The sequence below is a fragment of the Portunus trituberculatus genome, chromosome 48 (genome assembly GCF_017591435.1).
Source record: "Portunus trituberculatus isolate SZX2019 chromosome 48, ASM1759143v1, whole genome shotgun sequence".
Lineage (NCBI taxonomy): Eukaryota > Metazoa > Arthropoda > Malacostraca > Decapoda > Portunidae > Portunus > Portunus trituberculatus.
The window spans coordinates 10,945,925-10,971,467 of record NC_059302.1 but is presented as its reverse complement, the minus strand read 5'-3'; the positions used below and the strand labels follow the sequence as shown (position 1 = coordinate 10,971,467).

The 25,543-nt window shown below is 37.9% G+C and overlaps 2 protein-coding genes across 11 annotated transcripts in view; one reads left to right on the top strand and one right to left on the bottom strand.

Annotated features, from left to right (window-relative positions):
• LOC123498819 (phosphatidylserine synthase 2-like) overlaps positions 1-1,130 on the bottom strand; it is a 72,922-nt gene extending 71,792 nt beyond the window's left edge. For 4 of the 10 annotated variants that reach the window (XR_006672800.1, XR_006672801.1, XM_045246250.1 and 1 more), the window contains exons 1-2: positions 1,000-1,086; positions 792-906 (exon numbers count right to left, since the gene is read on the bottom strand). Coding sequence is in view for 6 of the 10 variants with exons in the window: in XM_045246250.1 (XP_045102185.1) it covers positions 792-796 (5 nt within the window). In the remaining 4 variants the exon portion in view is untranslated. Of the gene's footprint in view, positions 1-747; positions 907-999 lie in introns of all 10 variants that reach the window. The other 6 variants (XM_045246251.1, XM_045246254.1, XM_045246258.1 and 3 more) reach the window with 5 other exon arrangements.
• A 4,271-nt stretch (positions 1,131-5,401) lies between these two features.
• On the top strand, positions 5,402-21,006 carry LOC123498816 (NEDD8-conjugating enzyme Ubc12-like). Its single transcript, XM_045246246.1, has 5 exons — positions 5,402-5,638; positions 8,749-8,843; positions 9,575-9,664; positions 13,545-13,661; positions 19,229-21,006. The coding sequence occupies exons 1-5, from the start codon at positions 5,533-5,535 to the stop codon at positions 19,367-19,369; spliced, it is 549 nt and encodes a 182-aa protein (XP_045102181.1). The 5' UTR covers positions 5,402-5,532; the 3' UTR covers positions 19,370-21,006.
• The last annotated feature ends 4,537 nt before the right edge of the window (positions 21,007-25,543 follow it).

Here is a 25,543-nt window from a genome sequence, read left to right as displayed (position 1 = left end):
GAGGGGTGCAACCCCCCTTGCTAGAAGATGTTTAGGTTAGGTTTAGTTAGATTAGGGTAAAGACACTAATGGGAGGATCTGGGGGAGTGCAGCCCCCCAGCTAGTTTAGGGTAAGGGGGTCTGTCGACTTTCTGGGCAGGCAAATTTTGCTAAATTTGTCTCCCCCTCTAAAACCCCTGATTCCCCACGTGTCCCCAAGCTTGCTGAGGGGGGGAAGGGGATATTTAAAAATAATTAAGTATTAAGACTTACCAAATTACTAACTTTTGAAATATACTCCTACTGCTCACTTTGAATCTAATACAATATCTATGGCATATTCAGTGTAGTTACTCTTTCCATTACTTCAAACAACCTATAACAAAAAAGATGATAGTGTAATAGCTAGTCAGTAATGGTGAAAAAAAAAAAAAAAAAAAAAAAAAAAAATAAATAAATAAATAAATAAATAAATAAATATATATATATATATATATATATATATATATATATATATATATATATATATATATATACATATATAAATAATTCATCCAAGAACTTCTAATTAAAATGAATATGTGAATAGGCATTGCAAAATTATACGTATAGTAATCACTGGTCGTCATTGGTTGTGCAGGCAAATAATTGTAACTTAAGAACAAGTAATCGAAATTAACAAAAATGAATATTGAAAACGAAACATGCTAAAATTATTATTACATATGACCCAGCCTAAACTGAATTCACCTTCCCTCACCCACATACCTCATCTACCAAGGGAATACAGTTTAAACACCCATAATACCCACACCATGCAGCGTGTGTGCAAGACTAATAATAACTCTGAAGAGAACAGAAGTCACGGGGCAGGGCGGTGGACACCAGTCGGTTCCCTCACCCGGTGTCACAATCAGCCATACACTGCTGAGAGAGAACGCAAACATCTGTGAGACATGAAAACACGCTAGCTAGGAGCCTTACACTCTCGCTAGGTCCCCACAGTACTAAGAAACACACCTATGCTCCACATTTGGTTCAAGCTGTTGGAGATACTAGAACTCCTTCCCGTCTCACTGTCACACACACACTGCCGTAAAATCTATCCTTGATTTGCTCCGGGCTCCGGCTAAAAATTCCCTAGATATCCCTGTGTGTGTGTGTGTGTGTATGTATTTACCTTTAGTTGTAGTTTTACAGGGCCTGGGCTTTATACTCGTGTGGTCCCGTCTCCATATCTACACTTATCCAATATTTCTTTAAAACTATGTACACTCTTTGCTGACACCACTTTCTCACTCAAACTGTTCCAAGTCTCAACACATCTTTGCGGGAAACTAAATTTTTTAACATCTCTCAGACATCGTCCCTTCCTTAGTTTCTTACTATGCGATCTTGTGCTTCTAAAGTCATATTCTTCTCTCAGGATCAGTTTCTCATTATCCACTTCATCCATTCCATTAATCAATTTATAAACTTGTATCAGATCCCTCTCTCTTCTCTGCTCCAAGGTTGGTAGATCCATTGCCTTTAGTCTCTCCTCATATGTCATCCGTTTAAATTCTGGAACCATTCTTGTAGCCATTTTTGTAGTCTCTCTAATTTTCTTATGTGTTTCTTTTTATGGGGAGTCCACACAACTCCTGCATATTCCAATCTAGGTCTTATTTTAGTACTTATCAATTTCTTCATCATTTCCTTGTCCATATAGTGAAATGCTACTCCAATATTCCTTAGCAAATTATACGTCTCTGAAAATTCTATCAATATGGCTTACCGGTTAATTATTTTCTTCCATTGTCACTCCCAAGTCCTTTTCCTTTTTTACTTTTTCTAGTTCTACTCCATCTCCCATCTTATAGATTCCCACTGGTCGTCTTTCACTTTTTCCCATTTCCATGACATGGCTTTTGTCCACATTGAATTCCATCTCCCATTTTTTGCTCCATTTCCAGATCTTGTTTAAGTCTTCCTGTAGTATTTCACAATCCTCTTTTCTGTGTGTGTGTGTGTGTGTGTGTGTGTGTGTGTAATTCACCTCGGTCGTTTGCTGGTCACCCAGCCAGTCTTCCCCATTACGGAACGAGCTCAGAGCTCATAGGACATAGACCGATCTTCGGGTAGGACTGAGACCACAACACACTCCACACACCGGGAAAGCGAGGCCACAACCCCTCGAGTTACATCTCGTATCTATTTTACTGCTAGGTGAACAGGGGCCACACATTAAGAGACTTGCCCATTTGCCTCGCCGCTTACTGGGCCTCGACCCCGGACCTCTCGATTGTGAGTCGAGCGTGCTAACCACTTCACTACGCGGTGTGATTCACCTCGGTGGTTTGCTGGTCACCCAGCAAGTCTTCCCCATTACGGAGCGAGCTCAAAGCTCATAGACCGATTTTCGGGTAGGACTGAGAACACATAACACAATTCACACACTGGGAAAGCGAGGCCACAACCCCTCGAGTTACATCCCGTACCTATTTACTGCTAGGTGAACAGGGGCCACACATTAAGAGATTTGCCCATTTACCTCGCCGCTTACCGGGATTCGAACTCGGCCCTCTCGATTGTGAGTCGAGCGTGCTAACCACTACACTACGCGGTGTGTGTATTTACCTATACACCTATAGATTATAGTTGTATTTACCTAGTTGTAGTTTATACTCGTGTGGCCCCGTCTCCATATCTACACTTATTCAATCTTACTTTAAAAGTATGCACACTCGTTGCAGACACTACTTCTTCATTTAAACTGTTCCACGTCTCAATACATCTTTGTGGGAAACTATATTTTTTAACATCTCTCAGACATCTTCCTTTTCTCAGCTTTTTACTATGCGATCTTGTGCTTCGAATGTCATATTCTTCTCTCAGGATCAGTTTCTCATTATCCACTTGGTCCATTCCGTTGATCAATTTATAAACTTGTATCAGATCTCCCTCTCTCTCTTCTTAGTTCCAGGGTTGGCAGATCCATAGCCTTTAGTCTCTCCCCCCTCATATGTCATCCCTTCAAATTCTAGAACCATTCTTGTAGCCATTTTTTGTAGTCTCCAACTTTCTTATGGGTTTCTTTTTATGAGGGGTCCACACTACTCCTGCATATTCCAATCTTGGTCTTATTATAGTACTTATCAATTTCTTCATCATTTCTTTGTCCATGTAGCTAGTGAAATGCTACTCCAATATTCCTTAGCAAATTATATGTTTCTCAAAATATTCTATCAATATGGCTTACCGGTTGATTGTTTTCTTCCATCGTCACTCCTAAATCATTTTCCTTTATTACTTTCTCTATATATTTCTACTCCATCTCCCATCTTATAGATTCCCACGGGTCGTCTTTCACTCTTTCCCATTTCCATGACATGGCTTTTGTTCACATTGAATTCCATTTCCCACTTTTTACTCCATTCCCAGATCTTATTTAGGTCTTCTTGCAGTATTTCACAATCCTCCTTTTTCTTTATAACTCTGCACATTTTCATATCATCTGCAAACAGATTTATGTAGCTGTTCACTCCTTCTGGGATGTCGTGTGTGTGTGTGTGTGTGTGTGTGTGTGTGTGTGTGCAATCTTACAGATATTAGAACACAATATAATAAAACTATCCTCAAATAATATACATACAATTATTTCATTGTGAACAAACTACCTAACGTGAATATATTGCAGTTATATATATATATATATATATATATATATATATATATATATATATATATATATATATATATATATATATATATATATATATATATATATATATATATATATATATATATATATATATATATATATATATATATATATATATATATATATATATATATATATATATATATATATATATATATATATATACGGTACCTTTTTGTTTCTTATTGCTTTCACACACTGAAATACATTACCAGTATACTAGTCAACAATATCTCTAATTTCAAAGAAAACATGAAACTACCTTCGAAAAAAAAAAGAAGAAAAAACAAGATAAAGAATTAGACTAATTCTTGTAAAGATACAAACAGGTCAAGATACATAGGTAGATATGCAGCCATTCCATTCAGTTTTGGAGGAGGACCAGTAGAATGACTTCTACCAATTAAAGCAAGTACGAAAAGCATCCACCATGAATGCAGATTGCCGCTTCAGTTGAGACTTGAAAGTCTAACAGCATACTCTCATGATCGCTCTAGGTAGGATTATTAGCAAACCAATGGAACTTCGCTTCACGGAGGAGTTTGCATGATAATTTGAGACAATTGGACAAATACTGGACAGACTATAAACTAAACTCCATTATAAAATACACTATGTAGACTATACGTACTATTCCTCATTAAATATCTTGGTTAATTTGGATACCGAGTCGTACGTAAATCGTCTTCCAATGAGACATCGGCGAGTATGGGTGCTCATTCCGAAGGTTGACGAACATTCAACATTCAACCATACTTGCCAATGCTTATTACCAGCTCTCCGTAAAGTAGGTTATTTACCCAATGAAAACTGCATTTAGGGTGGCAAATGCAGAGGTGTCTCACTTCCTCCTTAGTTTGCATATTCTTCCCTGCGTCTAGGGATAATTCCCAGCACCTGGCACAACGACCCCCCTCTGCAATGGCAGCATTATGGCTCGCCTTTTATTACTTGACTAGTACTGATTTCTTTGAGCCTTCCTACTATCTGACTATTGTAACATCTTCGTTATATTACATACCAATTAATTTGCAAAAAAAAGTATGACAATCTTTCGTGTGGGCGTACGTAGCCTGCAGTATAACTATAGGTACCACGACCTGTTGGTTTTCTTTTTTCGCATACCTGTTATTTTGAATACAATATACTTCAATACAATTTATATTTCAGATTTAACAAATAGGAATAAAATTGGACGGTGACTGTGTAGAGGATACGGGAAAAAACACCCGATAGTCTTGTCTAGCAGTGCACATCGAGAACAGTCCTACCACAGAGTCATGTTGTGTTGCTTACATTGTATCGGCGGGTGCAGCTCATAAAAAAATAGGCCTCACAATAACATTCCGTTGCATAAAAGAGTCCAACAATTCCAAAATGACCTCAGAGACTCCGTCCCAAATCAACAATTGACTGCGGCTTCATCTTAAATTGGATACTATTACAATCATTGCACGACTTTGTATTGTTTAAGCGTTGTTTCATGTATACTCAAAATCTATTAGGAAATATAAAGGCAGCATTTTAATGAGCAGAACAACTAGACTGAGCCATTAACTGAACGTTGAAGAAGAATGGACATATATTTTGTTCTCAAATACTTTCACGTATCATATGTTTTCTATCATATAATTTAGAGATTTATTAAATTTATTTTTTTGCGCCAGTCTACAAGTGCATTAGACGGACAAGACGAATAGAGGTATTTTGAGAAGAACCATTGAGCACTCAGTACTCAGCAGAAAGCAAAACAATCGGGCTCGGGAGGAACATCCGAAGTCAATGAAGTCTTCATAGCAAAAAGACACGATAAACTTTAATTGTAAGATAGTTTACGGGAAATATTCACTATGATTAAGTTGTTTTCTATGAAAAACCAGAAAAAGGATGGCAGCGATGCCCCTAAACAAGGAAGCCAGAAGCGAGCCTCTGCGGCCCAGCTGAGGATTACCAAAGGTGGGAATTACCGAGTGGTGTATGCAGGCCAGCGCCAAGACAAGGCTGTGCCCCAAGTAACCAGGTTTGTCACTCATTATCGCAGGTTCCGATGGCGTACAGGATATTCTTCCTGGAGGCGGTGCTGGGCCTGGTAATGCTAGGACAGGAGCGGTGGCCTGACGCGTGCCTGTGACACCATACTAACGTGTTGGTTCTACTTACAGGTGGACACTGTACAGCACAACCCGTCAGGCTCGTGTATTCTACCTTGATATGTCAGTCATTCTGTTACTGGTCAAGGTCACTAGTCATTCTAAAGAAAATTGTTTTCCGTTAGATTTTTCGTAAACGTTGCGGTTGTGAGTTCTAGAAGGCAGTCATCATATGCTTTTATTTAGCGTACCACTTTAGTTTTGTAACATGAAAGAGAAGAAATATTGCGCACACACACACACACACGTCCGATAGCTCAGTGGTTAGAGCGCTGGCTTCACAAGCCAGAGGACCGGGGTTCAATTCCCCGGCCGGGTGGAGATATTTGGGTGCGTCTCCTTTCACGTGTAGCCCCTGTTCACCTAGCAATGAGTAGGTACGAGATGTAAATTGAGGAGTTGTGACCTTGTTGTCCTGGTGTGTGGTGTGTGCCTGGTCTCAGGCCTATCCGAAGATCGGAAATAATGAGCTCTGAGCTTGTTCCGTAGGGTAACGTCTGGCTGTCTCGTCAGAGACTGCAGCAGATCAAACAGTGAAACACACACACACACCACGTAGTGTAGTGGTTAGCACCCTCGACTCACAATCGAGAGGGCCGGGTTCGAGTCCCGGGGCGGCGAGGCAAATGGGCAAGCCTCTTAATGTGTGGCCCCTGCTCACCTAGCAGTAAATAGGTACGGGATGTAACTCAAGGGGTTGTGGCCTCGCTTTCCTGGTGTGTGAAGTGTGTTGTGGTCTCAGTCTTACCTGAAGATCGGTCTATGAGCTCTGAGCTCGCTCTGAAATGGGGAAGACTGGCTGGGTGACCAGTAGGCAACCGAGGTGAATTACACACGCACATGTTTAGGAATTAGTACACTTGGCTTTCACCAAAGAACCTGGTTCAGCCTCAGTATTACTAAAGATGTTTGACAATCTAGCTGACACAATAAAGATGTACACCTCTAGGAAGTAAAAAATTTTCTAAGACACTTTTCTTTTATGCACTTTGTTGCAAATTACTCATTTAGTTTAACTGCTGATAAATAATATTTACCCTATCTCTCTCCTAAAAGCTAAAAAATTAAAATTTTTCATTAGAAACATTCTTCACTCTTACAGTGATTATCCTATACTTGGGTCAGTTTAAATTGGCCGTTTGGGTGTGGTCCTCTTTTTTGACAGTTAATCCTCCATTGTTGCTGCATCTTCACAGTTCACTGGTCCATTCTCCAACCTTACCAAGATTTCTTACCAAGATGAGGGTCTTATCTCTCATCAGTCTCTTCTGCATCTTCCAACCAAAACTACTAGTGTACCACTGGCAGACTGCTGGGCAGTTGGCTAGTTTTAGATTAAGAACATAACTCACATAAGGACATAGATAACAATACTCATAAAGACTATGACCCAGGAATTGTTCAAGCAAATGTTTGAAGGACTGGTGAGATTGAGCTGACAACTATTTCAGGTAGAGAATTCCAGTTGTTGATGACCTGTAATGAGAAGAAACGATTTCTAATATCAGTGGAGTGATGAGGCACTAAGACCTTCAAACTGTGGCCCCTTGTACTACTCAAAGTGGCTCTAGAAAATAGACCATTTAGTTGAGGACTCAAACCACTCAAACTCTTCCATACTTGAATCAAATCATCTCTCAGCAATCTACCCTTAATAGAGAACAATTTCAGTCTAGATAATCTTTCTGAGTATGGTAGGTCACCAAAACCTTCAACCTTTTTAGTCCACCTCCTCTAAACAGATTCCAGCATGCATACATCATCCAGGAAGCCAATATTCCAAACAACACTACTAAAGTCAATAATAGGCCGAACATGTGTGACAAAAATCTGATGCATGAAAGAAGGTGATCTGCATACGGTGCCTCTAAGAATGTTGCTGGCAACACCATTAGCTTTGCAGTAAATTTCACGGATGTGAGGGTGGAATTTCAGTGTTGAGTCCACTAGAATACCAATGTCTCTAACTGAATCTTTGTGAGGAATGGGGTGATTTCCTAGTAGGTAGACATGGTGAGAAGCTGGAATCCGTCTTCTCTCTCTCTCTCTCTCTCTCTCTCTCTCTCTCTCTCTCTCTCTCTCTCTCTCTCTCTCTCTCTCTCTCTCAGGTTAGGACAGACTGGCGAGTTAAGTCAGGTGAAATTATTGGCAAGGTTGCACTCCCCCACTCATATGCCATGTTTAAGATGGAAGGAAACTTTTATACAGAAAACTTGCTTTGATTTTTACCTCAGTGGTGATGCAGGAAAAAAGTTAGAATGATTTTTAAAATACACCAATTTATATAGAAACAGGTAGAGAAAGAAAAACAGAGACAGAGAGTAAGGAGGTGGTGCAGAGTTGAAGAAAGAAGGTAAGCCCATGATTTGTGGAGAGATAGCAATAGTGAAGGAATCCTGCTGAAGCCCAGGATCACACCTAATCAGCCACTTTAGATTGACCCAAGTATAATCCTTTCCTCCTTGTTTGGGGTTTTCACACCCATATCAAGTGCTTAGTAAAGATAATGTGCAGTAAGAGTAGACAAACACAAAAATGCCCCATGATAATAATGAACCTAACTGCCTGAGGTCCATTGATGTCAGGGAGGAATGGGATGGGTTGCAGCAGATAGCTTATAACATGTTTAATGTCACACAGATAATTTTTTGGGTTCTTTGGCCATGAGAGTTGAGACCACTATACTTGTATGGGTTGATTTCTATGGGCAGATTGCATCACCCGTGAGTATGACTGCATCTCATCCTTCAACTAATGTTAGTCTAAATGGGATATAGTGAATATCAACTGCCTAGCAACTTTAATTGAAGTAAAAAAAAAATTATATTTTGCATTTCTATATTATTGTTGCCTTGGTAACAAAGAAAATTGCCTCTGTTGTGTCATTTTAAGATAGTAAAGCATTCACTGTTTCAGACATCAATGAGCTGACTTTACCCAAGACCTGTGACACTGAGTTCCCAGACCCGGACGATCTTCTCACCTTCAAGCTCATCATTTGTCCGGATGAGGTGAGGTAGCAAGGTGGAAGGGATTAGGATGAAGATATGGTAAAGGAGATTAGGTGTTACCTTGGTTATTTCTTTCTTATAACAATCTGTCAAGACAGATGTCAGGATAGGTGGTATTGTCAGTCTAAGAAGTAGTGATAGTTTTATAGTGTTTCATGATGATTGCATATAATATAACGCATGTAAATATAATATTTTCTTTGATTAACTATTTTCTCTATCATCCAGTTTCACTAGTAAGCAGCAATATTTCTAGCTGTATGACACTGATTGAGAATAAGCATAACTTGTGAGTAAAAGAAAAGAAAAGAAAAAAGTATATATGACATGGCAATGAAACTGAATTTAGGAGAAAAGAAGGTACATATTCCCTGTCCTATTACAAACCTGGTAACTTAGAACATCTGCTTGAGTTAGTAAGACAAACATATAGAAGACAAGAGTGGAAGAATGAGGCGGCTTTGATCTAGTGGTAGTGGACCAGTGCAGTGTGCCAATATCATTTCACACAGTAATACCACATGAAGGAATTGCCAAACTCTACACCGGCTTGTGTGATATGCTTAACGTATGCAACTGTGAAACTTAATTTTAAATCCTGAGAAGATCATTTTACCCTGTCTTCCTGGAGGTGATGGCTTACTACTCTGTGGATAGTATGAGAAGAATTTATTAGAGTTGATATGTTAATAATGTTGACAACATCTCATCCTTTGTCTCTCCAACACCAGGGCTTTTACCGAGGAGGACGTTTTGTCTTCAGCTTCAAGGTCGGCCCAAACTACCCACACGAACCTCCCAAAGTTAAATGTGAAACTATGGTTTGTTTCATTCTTTTTTAGTATTTCATTCCAAACTAATACAGTGGAGATTCAATACTCAAACGTCTAAATACTCAAACCTTTCAATACTCGACCGCAAAAGTTTGATTTAATATTAAAAAAATACCTGATAGTTGAACGTCCACACCCGTGGTTATAAACAAAGGCTCCCTGGTGTCCCCTTCCCCTCCTCCAGTTGTGACTTGTGCTGCTACGGTCATCAGAATAACATTCTCCTGCATTCTGTCTATAGTTTTTCATTTATAAACTTACATAACACCAAAGAGGCTTATTAGTAGAGATCGACTGATATGTTTTTTTCGGGGCCGATACTGATACCGATTATTAGTAGTCAGGGAGGCCAATAACCGATATTTGGAACCGATATTCATTTGCAGTATATATATATATATATATATATATATATATATATATATATATATATATATATATATATATATATATATATATATATGGCCTTATAAGTTTATTAACACGAGAGAATGGAGGGAAAGAATAGGAGGTGGGGGGGAGGGCATGGGAGAAATCTTTATAAGTTACTCCAGAAAACGTTTTGTTGAAATTGCACGCTACTAACAGATGGTAGCACCACCACTGTCCTACAAATTTTAACCCACACCACAACTCCTTGTATGTTTCTTGTTCTCCACCATGTGTGTATCTCCACCGTGTGTGTAAAGGGGATATCACACTAGCCTATGATACAACATGGAATCTGGGCCATGGTTCTTGGTGTGAAACCAGGAACATTATCACACACAAGCTGGCGGTATTCTTGCTTCGCTAGGCAAACGGGCCAGCAACGATGACCAAGCCTAGTCAAAAGAAACCAGAACAAAACCATGCCACTTATACCTCAACCTGTGCTTCATTCTGGAATTACATTTGCACTTCCTCTTATTGAAGCAAAGTATGTAAAAGAAACTAGAGAAGAACCAAGACGTGCACAACGGCAACTTTGGAGTAGAGGTGGTTGCCATTAGCCCAAATTATCAACATGATATATATTTATTTTATCTTTCTAAATTAATGAAACATTATTTAATATTCCAATATGAAAAGTTTAGGTACGTTGTTTTTAATTTAAATACAGTAACCCCTTGTTATACGGTACTTCTTTATCCGGTAAATGGCATTTTAAAGGAGCCATTTCTGAAAATGTGTAGCCAACCAAATTGTAGCCAAGTGCATTTTCCAGGAGTCAATTTGTAGATGTTGGAGGTATCGTATGCATAGCTCACTTCCATGATGTCACGGCCAGGATTTCCGCGGCGCACAAATTATGAGGTGCGACGGTGAAGAGATCATCAGAGAGAAGCAACGTGGGGATAACGGGCGGTGTGGGGTCTTTGCTGTTCACTGCAGATAGATCTGAGGAGGATTATATCAATCACTTTGCCACACAGATTTTTTTAAAAGCTAGGCGCCTTTTTTTTCGCCGTATGGTTGTTACTAGGCGCCAACTGATTTTTTTTTCGCAATTGGCGACATTGGTGAACGGTATCTGGAACCCTGTAATAATTATGGCAAATATTTAAAGCCTACTACCAGCGGCGAACCATGCAGCAACTGATAAAGGGCACAGATGGGCCTGGCAAGCCCACTATCAGAGAATGTTGGAAGTCGTATAACATCAAGCATGCCTTAGATAACATCAGATCATCTTGGGATGAAGTGAAGATGTCTGCCATGAATTTGGCGTGGAATAAAGTATAGCCAGAATGCGCACATGACTTCCCAGGCTTCGCTGAAGACGACATCAGTGCGATCAGAAATGACATAGGAAATCTGTGCCATAGGGCTGGCTTCGATGAAGTTGATGATGATGATCAAGATCTTTTGGAAAGCCATGCTGAACCTCTCTCAAATGATGAACTTATAGAGCTAGACAAGGCATCACAGGAGGCAGAAAAAGAGGTAGACGAGGAAGAAGAACCTGTGCGTGGCCTGGACATTAAAACTCTTAGAGAATGTTTCGGTGATATCGAAAAAACTCTGGAAACCCTGTAGGAACGTGACCCAAATCCTGCCAGGAGTAGCAAAGTGGCTCATGAAGTAGAGAAAAGTGTCAAGTTTTATCAAGAAATCTATGATGAAAAAACAAGAAAAACCAAACATTCCTCCATCTACTCGTTCTTCAAGCCAGTCAGACATGCCGTCCCTGTCACACCTGCCGACCCTGCTACAGCTGGCCCTTCCACATCCGCTGCCAACGGTTCTACAGCTGGCCCTTCCACATCCGCTGCCAACGGTTCTACAGCTGGCCCTTCCTCCATATCCTCTTTCTTCAAACCAGTGAAATGTGCCGATCCTGCTACAGCTGGCCCTTCCACATCTGCTTCTGACAGTGCAGACGATGATGTCTTATCCTCGTCTGCCTTCTTAGCTGAAGATGAGTTAGGGCTGAAATCCCTACTGTCCCTTAGCCTCGGGAGGGACATCATCTGATAGAATACATGGCGAGTGAAAGGTAAATAAAAACATTTTCTGTTTATTTCTTTTGTGCAGTACTTTACTTTTTTTTTTTTTTTTTTTTTTTTATGACTACTTTCATGTATTTTAATTTCTGTAGTGGTGACTTTTGACGTGCTGGAACGCATTCCCTATTATTACATATTATAATGGGTTTGGTATATGGTAATTTTGACTTGTGGTAAGGTTTTCAGGAACGCATATGTACCGTATAACGAGGATTTACTGTAATAGGTTTTTATTACATATATTATGTTTATTTTTTTCATTGGGATAGCATATGGAAAACAGGAATGGATATGAAGCTATCCCAACTTTGCTCCGTTAATCCGGTCAAGTTCCAGCTATCTGGAGCCGATGTTCCTCGTTCTGCATACCATAGGCCAGTGTGATAGCCTCTTAAGCACTGTGCATGCACAGCTTTCACTGCTGATTGGCTGTTACCGCAGCTCTGCTTGTAACCAATCAGATGGTGTTGTGGGCGGGACAATGCTGGAGACAGAATAATGACAGCAGAGAGAGAGTGGCACGGCTGCATAAGAGCCAAAATAACCCAGTTTTAAATTTATCTCTTCTCAGCCGTCAAATTTAAAAGAAAGGCTGATGCCGATATATGTCAAAATGCTTAATATCGGCACCGATAATCGGTCAATCCCTACTTATTAGTGATGAAAATAAGGAATCTGGTGAGAGTGCAAGTGTTAGTGAGCCACAGCACTCCATTAGTGGATTCACAGGAATCACACCAGGAGAAATTTTACAAAGACGTTTTCATGGATGGTGACTCATCCTCCGGCGACCTCCCTCTTCCTCCTCACCCGTCTCCCCTCCTCTTCTAAGTTATCCATCACCAGCCTTTACTTATGGTATGTACAAATCAAAATTGAAAAAAAAAAATAAATAAATAAAAAAAAAATAAATAAATGAATAAAAATACATTGAAATTTTTATAAACTTGAGGTTTTGCTAAGATTAGAACGAATTACCTGATTTATAGGTATCAATAGTCAAATTTTTTAATACTCGAACAGCTATTTGGAACAAATTAAGTTTGAGTATTGAGTCTCCACTGTATTTTAGTTGGGATCTACGTATTTGCATTTTCAGTTTTATCTCACTGTTCCACTAGTTGATTTTTTAAAAAATTTTCATACTTCTTGTTAATGGAGTAAATAAATTCTTTGGTCATGAGTGTGGAAAATGTAATGGTTATATTGGTATCAAAAGAATTCTTTGTAGTAGGTATTTCAGGTATTCAAATGTCATGGAATTTGTAATAATGAAACAGACTAGAAATAGATAATAATTCATTTCAGAAGAGCAGATCAAGTTGTAGATTGTTGTTGTGTAGCAGGAATTTCTGATCACTAATGCAGTACTTTTGTAGGTGTATCATCCCAACATTGACCTTGAGGGAAATGTGTGTCTCAACATCTTGCGGGAAGACTGGAAGCCAGTTCTCACCATCAACTCAATAGTATATGGGCTTCAGTATCTGTTTCTGGTAAGTGATTAAACTTTCATTATAAGATTGTCACAGACTTCCTTCTCTCTCCTGCAGCCTTGCTACACAAGGCTCTCTTCCTCCTCTCATTCATATTCTGTCCAACTCTCTAATAGAAGAGTTAACCAGTACTCTCAATCATTCATACCTTTCTCTAGTAAACTCTGGAACTCCATGCTTGCTTCTATATTTCCATCTTCCTATGACTTGACTTCTTTTAAGAGGGAGGTTTCAAGACATTTGTCCCTCACTTCTGGAAAACTCTTTATCAATCTTTTAGGGACCTTGTTTTTTTTTTTTTTGCTAGTTTCCCTCTTGCATAGAAAGAAAAAAAATACATAGTCCCATAACAGCTAAGAAACCCCTGCTTACTCAAGCTTTGAGAATAGCAGGCTTGGATTTAGTAACAAATACAAGTTGTGGACTGCAGAAGATTGGCATAGTGTGTTTTTCAGTAATGAATCCTGTTTTTTTGTGTACTGAGAAATATCAGCAAGAGGGTGTGATGTCTGCAAGAGTTGTCCCAAGTTTACCATCAAGATGGTAAAACCTGCAAGCCTTGTGTTACAATGTAGGGTTGCTTCAAAGGTTCTGGCAAAAGATCCAGGAAGGCTGTATTTACTTAAAGATACAGCAACTTTTTTTGTTATTCAAAACTTTAATCACGTGTATCTTCATGCATGACAGTAAAATTAAGGTCTTAGGTTGGCTGGGAAACTCAGTAGACCTCAATCCCCATAGATAATGCATGGAACTACTTAAAAAGGAGGCTGAGCACCATGGAGACTGAGATGGTCAGTAGCAAAATTGCAGGCTGTCATCATGAATAATCTGGTGCCACAAGTTGGAAAGGCAGTACTTCCTTGATCTTGCTTATACCATGCTTAAGTGCATTCAGTATGGATTGACTCAGAAAGGAGGAATGTCTAACTGCTAAATAATAGAACAAGTATATGAAACTTTTTCAATTATCGCAAGTTTTTTTGCTAAAGTGGTTGTTCTAAGGTTTTTGCTGTGATACAAGTATACATATATATATATATATATATATATATATATATATATATATATATATATATATATATATATATATATATATATATATACACACACACACACACACACACACACACACACACACACACACACACACACACACACACACACACACACACACACACACACACACACACACACACACACACACACACACACACACACACACAGGGATTTCTTGAATTAAGCAAGGGATAAGTTCCTGAAAGGCTTGTGTAATGTAAAAATCGTATGAAGTGAACATGATCTGAACTGAACTGTACAGTTCATGCCAAGTCTGAAGTACTGCATTCAGCTGACTAAGTTGAAGGATACAGTATGTTGGCAATACACATGAGTAACACCTGGGGATATATTCTACATAGTTATTATCAGATTACACTGAATTCCTGAGCATCACTCCACTGACGAGGCTCACAATGTATTAATTTTAAATATATAGAAAGAAATAGGTTCTTGACAAAATTTTCTTTTATCTAAATTATATTGACATAATATTACACTTAACCCTCGGCTATCGCGCCCAATTGGGGCCGAAATAGCTGCGCCATAGCCGAAAAAGCGATAGCCGAATTGAACAACTAATGGTGAAAATTGTTATTGGTGCCGCAACCACAAATTTTACTCCTAATATCCCTCATTTTTACCTTTTTTTTTTTTTAGTTACTGTATAATCCATTGGTACCAATTAAAACATGTCAAGGTTATAACATAAAAAAAATTACATCAGCTCATTGTATTTACTGTACAGAGACTGTGTTTCATCTTGGCAGGAAGGCAGTTTTGGTCAATGAGCACTCAGATATCCCATGACGTCATGGCTGGGCGCGCGATAGCAGGCATCTGAGGTCATGATAATGAAATTGTAGCAGCTTTTCATGGGTGCATGATAGCAACAAAACGCGATAGCTGAAGTCGCGATAGCCGAGGGTTGACTGTATTACATTTTGGGAAAATTGCATGAAGTGAACATGATTATTGATTTAAACTGTATACTGTTTGAAGTACTACTGTGTGTGTGTGTGTGTGTGTGTGTGTGTGTGTGTATATATATATATATATATATATATATATATATATATATATATATATATATATATATATATATATACATACACACACAGTAAAAGCTCAATTAGTCGGACCTTATGGGGGGGAAAACCAGTCCGAGTAAGGTATTTGTCCGACTATGTGCGATAATGACCCATTTTTACCCTTTTTTACCATTTTATTTATTTTTATTATTATTATTATTATTATTATTTTTTTTTTTTTTTGCAACTTACTTCACTGTCATTCATTTTACACCCTCTACTGCAATTAGTTGCAGTAGAGGGTGTACTTAACCTTTTTGCAGCATTCTTAATCTCAATCCCTCGAACAGCAACCCCAATGCACACCTGTTGCCGATGCCACTTCGTTACAGCTTCCTCAAGTTTTTCCGATCTCCCATACTGCACTTGTTTTCTTTCTAACCCTGCTTTCTTATATTGAGTGCTTTCCCTATTATCATCACTTTCTGAGACGAATTCCAGTAGAGATTGCAGGAGCCAGTGAGTGTTATGGCAGGGAGTGGATGACTGGATGTAAACAAACCAAAGTCCGAACTTGAGAGCGAGTTGTGGCGTCTTTTTTACGGTTCTCCCCATAAAAAAAAAATATTACAAAATAATATTTTCGCTGTTTTACGTTTCCTATAGTTTGTTTTATGGTTTTTTAATGTGTTTCAAGTGAAAACAAGATGTTCTACTTAACATTTACGTATAAATTCCTCTTTATTTTATGAATTTTAGATATTTATAAAAAATTTTGGGGGGCCAAATTCGTCTGGGTATGTACGAAATCCGAGTATTTGGGGTCCAACCAATTGAGCTTTTACTGTATATATATAGGGAGTCCTCGGGTTACGACGGTCTCGACTTACAACGTTTCGTGGTTACGAACGTGCCCTTAAAAACATAAAAAATAATATTAGGCGTCATTCCGTCTTACGTGGTTTAGCGTCGTAAACAAACACGAATTAGTTTCGGGCGCGCAGCGGAAGAATACGCTTTGTTGTGGTTGTAGGGCGAGGAAGACGGCGTCTCAAGTCTCTGAACATACGCCATTTTGGTTGTTTGCACTGTCTCTCTCTCTCTCTTTGTTATGGCTCCCAAGCGTAAGGTTCTGCCTCTCTTGATTCACCAGCCCCAGTATCTCCAGCACCTTCTGGAGCTTCCTCTACACAATAAGCCTGTCTCTCCCTCCCTTGCAATGCCTCCTTCCAATGTGCAAGCCAACCAAAGGAATAAAGGTAAGAATTTTTTTTTTCCAATGTTCCGACTTACACGAATTGTTACAGCGTGTCAGAACGGATCTCGTTGTAAATCGAGGAATATATATATACAGTAAGGTCTCGGTTTACGTCAGAGTTACGTTCCTGAAACATGACGTAAGTCGATTTTGTACGTAACTCGAGTTTCCGTACATTTCAAAGCATATTATGGAGTTTTCAACCAATCATTGTTTATGGTCATTCAGGTAAGTTAAAGGTTATATTGTTATATTATTTACAACTATGTAGGAATATGAAACACAAGCTTGTTTTGTTGTTGATTAGGGCCACGACGAAGGACTGCAGGTTGCGAGAGGGTGGGCGCCTGAGGCCGCCAGGAGGGTGGGCAGGTCGAATGTTGTGGCCCAGGGTGGACAGCTGGGGCGTGGTGCAGTGCGGTGGGAGTAGAAGCGTGGGCAGCGGGGCAGGAAATGCAATAGGAAAGGGCAATAGGGATCAGCAGACAGGCGCAGGCGGTGCAAGTCAGCTGCAGTGTCGTGTGGCCCAGGCGAAGGCTCGGAGTTGTTATTGTTGTGATGGGTGTGCGAGCCCTCAAGGTCGTCAACCTCCCGTTGTCATGGTAACGGGCTTCCCATTTTCTTCTTCCTCCCTCACACACAGCTGCTGCCTCCTTCTCATGTCTTTTAATTATGTCCTCTTTTTCTTGTAGCATAATGGTTTTCCTTTTCTTAGCATCACTGCTGTCACTAGAAGTTTTCTCTTTGGTGCCATTGAGCAAGATACTAAGAACTTGAGTCAGTAAAGCAGAAGTAGGATAACACTCTTGCCAGGGGCGATGGTGTGGTGGAACTGAGGCAGGGTGTTATTGTATTCAAGCGTGAGGCGGGCGGTGTGGCGGGCAACCACCAACAATAACAATAAATCCGCACTTTACGATTTATAAATTTTCAATTTTTTAATCTTAAATTGCCTTATAGTGGACTGGCGTAACTACGAGTTTGGCGTAACTCGAGACCGGCGTAACCGGGACTTTACTGTATATATATATATATATATATATATATATATATATATATATATATATATATATATATATATATATATATATATTCATGAACCAAAAACCACTTTCCCCTTAGGAGGCAACGTAAAATAGATTAATCCGTTCCTGAGAGAGCGACTCAGCAGGCAGCCTGTGGTCCCTGCAGCATGTATCCTTTAACAAATGATTTTGTGCACCTCTCAGCTGCAGTAAACAAAGAATTGCCATTGCTATAGTAATGGGGTCTAACTGACAGCAAGACGGTGTACGCTGATCTTCCTGACAACGTTTATTGTGCATCACTAGCTGTCCTGGAGGTGAACCATTCCTGTGCCATGATCAGCTATAATGACAATATGGTGGCCCAAACAAACATGCTGCGTAATCTCAACTCTCAAGATTTGTCATACCATCAAAGCATCTCAACATCGTGCTATTCTAAATAATTCATATAATGTAAAAGATAATTACTATGTTTTTTACCTCCATTTTTATCTGCATCTGGACACCACATATTCAAGCCGTCTTCCATGATGGCACAATGTAAACAAAGTTGTTAGCGTCTGGAGAAGACAAACGTGTCTGTCTTGTTTTGCTGGTAGCAGCTCCACCCACTAGGCAACAACCAGACACCTGTAGTGAGTAGCATTGCCACCTGCATATTGACACGTGTGAAACCACCTTAAGTTGAAGGATATGGGTTGTGGGAAATATATGATATGTTTGGTAAGGCAACGAGAGAAGAAAGCTGAGAGAGGTGTCAACACTAGTGATGTGTGGGTAACAATGAAACATTTGAAACATTTTTATTATCCCATATAGATGTATATAGTAATTACAAAATAATCATTATTTTTTTAGGGAACCCATTTAAAGCCAAGCTTTTTTGGTCACTGTACAAAGGCACATCATGTTGTCTGGGGGAACACCTGGTGACACCTGGTGGCTGCATCATGAAACTGAACCAGCCACACAACTTGATTTTCTTGACATTGTGTTATTCTAAACAATCCGCATAATTTTTAAAAAATTACTAATTTTTTTACCTTATGTTATTTCAAAATTGCATAATCTGAACATGCATAAATTGAGAAATACTTGTACCTATATTGTATATGGTAATGACTTTCATGAAGTGGGATGAGTGATGACAGTACAATAAGTAACAAATGTTTTCAAACTTTTCTTCATCAGGAACCCAATCCTGAGGATCCCCTGAACAAGGAAGCGGCTGAGGTTTTGCAGAATAACCGGAGGTTATTTGAACAGAATGTGGTCAAGAGTATGAAGGGCGGCTATATTGGCAATGTATACTTTGAAAGGTGCCTCAAGTGAGGTGTGAATGTTGCTGCTACCAAGATTACAATCTTAAAAACTTTTCTCAGATTGTACTGTCAAGTTAATCAAGTATATGGCCTCTCCTATTTTTTATTTTTAGTGATTAGCTTGCAGAGTACCTTCTCATCTCTTTAGTCATCACTATTTATTTCTTAATTGTAATTTGACTTCCATCAGAGTTAAATTGATTTTCTGCTCAAAGTATTCATAAATATTGTTTACTTCTCACCACGATTTTAGATTTTATAAATGAGTCATAAAATAAGTTGAAAATTTTTCTTGTTTCTCTTCCTGAATATTTTAAGCAGCATTGGCTGTGATCACTCCACAGGAAATGTGTAGGAGTGCGGCTCAGTGATTTGGTTACTTTGTCCTTTATGTTGAATTAGTTAAATTTATACCTGTGAAGGAACTTGTCCCAGTTTATCTGCCATGTACCCCGAATCCATTCCAATGCTCATGCTGAAGCCACTAAGTGGGTGTAGAACAAAGTGTGTAGTGGTATAGTTACATATCACAGCCTGAGAGAGTCAAGAGTCATGCTTTTGTCAAATTGAATGTAGTACAGCCTCAAATTTCTGCATTTTTTCAACATTGTTAATTCTTAGGTTCACTTGCTGAAAAATTTAAGTGGGAAGCAGGTGCTTAATTTTGTTGATAAAAGATAATTACACAATATTTGGTTGCTTAATTAGTGGTGTCTTCAGAGAGGCTGACTATCAAACAGGATAACTTTTTGAAGAATTGAAGTTAAGAACAATGAAATATGCTGCCCCACCCCCTTTTTTTTTTTTATAGAATTGAAGTGAAGAACAATGAAATATCCCCCCTTTTTTTTCCCAGAATTCATTCTTACAATTTTATTTTTCCTGCTTAAATATATATTATGTGTACTAGTGTGAGTCTATCTCAGACTGAAGTAAGTAAATGCTCTATGCATAACATTTTTTTAAGCTACAGTACCCATATCAGTAATGAGACTTGTTTTTCTGGTACTCCAAGCAGCATGGATTTGTTTATGCCAAGACATTGCTTTAGTCTGATACTTTTTCACATAGAACTGTGGTATACATTTGTTTGTCTTTATTTGCCTCATTCTTGTTGTGTGTGATGTGTTGTCCAGTCCTATTGGTCTTTATGGCAGGTGTTGCTCTTCAAAACTTAACCTTTTTCTCGGGGAGGAAATTAGTGTATAATTTTGTTTTATTCTTCCATGACTTTATACACAGTCAAAAGATGAGTTTCCCTGTGAGAAAGTGATTAAGATAAAACTATTTTGCTTGTGTCCTTGTAGGGAAAACAGTACTGCTGTGGCAAAGCCTTTGTTCTGAGGCTTTGTTATTATAAAGTGAAATTCCTTACATGAATGAATGTACATATGCAGCATTGTACAGAGTTTTTTTAATATTTCTGTGAAATTAATATACTTCCTTGATGTTGAAAATGTTATCTGCTACATACTCAATGCTGAATCCTACATCACTTCGTGCTATATTGCCAACTCAAGAACTGACACACACCTGGGAACGGAAGCTTTTGCAAAGATGAATACAATAAAAACCAGCATGAAAGGTTTCCAGATTCATTATCCTCACTGGATACTGTATTGAAGCACAAATAAAAAATAATAGGAATACTGTATCATTTCCTGGAAGAATAAAAAGTCTATCATAGGTGTAGATGCATGACTCATGCTATGGACAAATAAATATTTTCACAGCAGTTGCTGGTTTCACTTCATGTCCAATAAAAAAGTTAAATGGCAAGAGAGTAAGCGCATCTTGATTTGACACAGTTGGTGCAAAGAACAGTCAAGTGAAGACAGCTTTCCTGTATTATATAATTCAGTCAGATAAAATGAACAAGGTGTACATCACACCAACAGTATGTTAAGCAACTTAATCTTACGTCATAATGATCAAGTATAAATCTTATATGTATGCACAATCAGATCTGATAACAACAAATTATGTATATTAAAAAAAAGATGGAGACATATGGTGATGAGTTTGCAAGTAAATAATGCTTGAGTTATCACTGAAACTGCTACAAGGCAAGATGTGTCTTATGCGATGAATTTCTCTCTCTCTCTCTCTCTCTCTCTCTCTCTCTCTCTCTCTCTCTCTCTCTCTCTCTCTCTCTATATATATATATATATATATATATATATATATATATATATATATAGCACAATTGCTCTGAATTTTCAAAGAAGTTATAGATTCTTAAACTGCAGAAACAGAGGTTGTCATATAAAAACTTCCAATATTTATCATATGAGCAACCAAGTATGATGGTTATTGTGTTGATTTTAACTAAGCAATTCTCTATTACAGTTAAGTTTGATGATTGAATCTGAAATATACTAATGGAAAAAAACATTGTCAAGTAGTTAATATCCTTTTCAATTGTGCTGTATGATATAGCACAACCATGACAAGAGTGATGTTAATTATGTACTGATCATAAAAAGGAGTGATTTTTTTTCTTTCCCAAGAAAGATTTCATAATTTCACAGTTGCATCTTGTACGTTGTGAAAGAAAGGAACTTTGATGTACATGTTCTGACATAATGAATATCATTTAAAGATATCATCTATTGAACAAAGATACAGGACATCACTAGTCTTAAACAAATGATCACTGATGCCATTGCCACCACTTATGAGGTCATACCACACTGAACATGGTAAGAAATCAAGTACTGTTAGGATGTGCTTCATGCATCTAATGGTAGCCATATAGGAGGTGTGTTAAAGGCAAAAAAAATCAATATCTCCTAATTCTATAATTTCCCCATTTTTCTGTTTTGTGTATTGTAATAAATTTTTGAAGTCATAGAGACTTTATGGACACTACATAATGATAATGTATACAATCATGATTAGCATAAAAATTGGTTCTATTAAGATTATTGTTTTATGACCTGGACATTTCTTTATAGTTCAAACTCTAGATGGAAATTCACCTTCAAATTCCTAAAGGAATATTTCTCAATCAGAATTTAAACTTTTAACTGCAAACTGGCAAAGAATCTAAAACTGTCCATCCATTTATCCCATTTTTCTTTGAAGATCTTTGAACTAAACATCCAATCAAGGAAGACATAACACTTATCATTTGTACTTTAGTGCAGTATTCTGCTAGTCACTCATGATTTTATAGATTCAGTCAAAGCCGCTGCTTTTCCTTTATACATGCAAGGGAAGACAAAAGACAAAAATGATCTCAGATGTATGTAGGGTGAGTATTGGAATTTGTCAGCTGCCATACAGACAAGGAAACAGGACAGCTCTGCAAAGAACAAAATAAGTAATGGAAACAGTGCTTCCTGACACGGCCTGGCTTCTTCGGGTGGGAGAGGGATTGGGATTAAAGCACACATTTATTATTGTAATGCCAGGTGTGTGAAGAAGTAATGTTTGTACAATTAACTTATATAATAAAAACAACACATACCACAACTTACATTGACACTGAACAACCAAAGTCATTTTAAACATAAACATAAACTATACAAAGTATGGCAAAAATATATCACAGTAAAAAAGAAATGTATCTTATTCATGGGAGCCACAAAATGTATTGTGGCACTCTCACTCTCACTCTCTCTCTCTCTCTTATACATACATACACACACACACTGGAGACAACCAATCCTTAATACTAGTATGTTAGGAATCACATAATATGCTTACTAATAAAAACAATTCTTCAAGGCTATCTAATTACAGGCTACTAGCTATACTAACAACCTAGACTGCTGTAATGAGCGTGATGGTGTGATATATGCATATGGTAATGGGGACTCTCAGGCTTTAATAACAGCCAGACAACATGAGGAACAAGCCAAGCTGCTGTATGTTGTATTGCTGCACATAAAAAGCTGCAGGCAAAATTCTCATATATTTACCATGTTTTCATTGTCATTTTCAAATTTATATATGACACAGAAACATCTATGCTGTGGCAAGCTCCAAATGGCAAATATGTATTGTTGTAATATCTTATAGGTAAAAATTCATCAATCAAATTAATAAAATTCATGGAGCTGCAGTCAGCATGTGGTCATAGAAGTTGTGGATGTGTGGGCAGCTCACTGGCAGATGAGGCTGTGTCTTTACTTCTTCACTCACATATTAAAGAATACAGGAGACCCTTACACAAGCAAGCCCTCCCCACACACACACATTAAAAAAGATAAAATAATATGTAAAAACTCAAAATCTCCATATATATATATATATATATATATATATATATATATATATATATATATATATATATATATATATATATATATATATAATAAGCCATCTTCTGTTAGTGTAGTATGGTTGCAGATATGAGATGATCAATGAAATGATAATGGAATGAACTCAATGAAACTTCCTTTATAATATTTCCTAAAAATTGGTACAAAGGACAAGCTTTTGAAATTTCCTTTCCACAATGCTGATGAATACAAGTTACTGTGTTCTTTCCAACACAACAAAACCAGCTACTGAAGCACTTCACTTCCACAGATGTGTGTGTGTGTGTGTTTACCTAGTTGTATTTACCTAGTTGTAGTTTTACAGGGCCTGGACTTTACGCTCGTGTGGCCTCGTCTCCATATCTACACTTATCCAATTTTTCTTTAAAGCTATGCACACTCTTTGCTGCCACCACTTCGTGTGTGTGTGTGTGTGTGTGTGTGTGTGTGTGTGTGTGTGTGTGTGTGTGTGTGTGTGTGTGTGTTTGTGTGTGTGTGTGTTTGTGTGTGTGTGTGTGTGTTGTGTATTCACTGTTTGATCTGCTGCAGTCTCTGACGAGACAGCCAGACGTTACCCCACGGAGCGAGCTCAGAGCTCATTATTTCCGATCTTGGGATAGGTCTGAGACCAGGCACACACCACACACCGGGACAACAAGGTCACAACTCCTCGATTTACATCCCGTACCTACTCACTGCTAGGTGAACAGGGGCTACACGTGAAAGGAGACACACCCAAATATCTCCACCCGGCGGGGAATCGAACCTCGTTATCTGGCTTGTGAAGCCAGCGCTCTAACCACTGAGCTACCGGGTGTGTGTGTGTGCGTGTGCGTGTGTGTTTCACTGTTTGATCTGCTGCAGTCTCTGACGAGACAGCCAGACGTTACCCTACGAAACGAGCTCAGAGCTCATTATTTCCGATCTTCTGATAGACCTGAGACCAGGCACACACCACACACCGGGACAACAAGGTAACAACTCCTCGATTTACATCCCGTAACTACTCACTGCTAAGTGAACAGGGGCTACACGTGAAAGGAGACACACCCAAATATCTCCACCAGGCCGGGGAATCGAACCCCGATCCTCTGGCTTGTGAAGCCAGCGCTCTAACCCCTGAGCTATTGGGCGTGTGTGTGTGTGTGTGTAAGGTAATTCATAGTATTTTCCTTCATAAATGAAAGTCATGGAGTTATCTTTGGGAGAGAGGTGGAAGAAGGAAAAGGAAAAGGAGTGTTATGGTAAAGTAATTAAGAACTTGAGGAAAAGTACTTGGTGAGAAAATATTTTTGAAATGTAAATGAGATGACACTAAAGATAACATACAACCAAATATTTAATCATGAGAATGGAAGGACCTGTTACTGTCAGTATAATTGATCATCATCAAGTGTTTACAATTACTGCCCTTCATTCACATATCTGAAACTGTATCTGTTGTTTATGACTGATACAACTTTTGAGTTCAGAAATATAAATAGGTTTTTGTGACAACATGACTTGTAATGTGGTGGTTATTTTGTCTATGGCTGGGTGGCACTTTGAAGGTTGCTTTCATGTGGGTAAAAAAAAAAAAAAAAAAAAAAAAAAAAAATATATATATATATATATATATATATATATATATATATATATTATATATATATATATATATATATATATATATATATATATATATATATATATATATATATATATATATATATATATATATATATATATATATATATATATATATATATATATATATATATATATATATATATATATATATATATATATATATATATTAATATATATATATATATATATATATATATATATATATATATATATATATATATATATATATATATATATATATATATATATATATATATATATATATATATATATATATATATATATATATA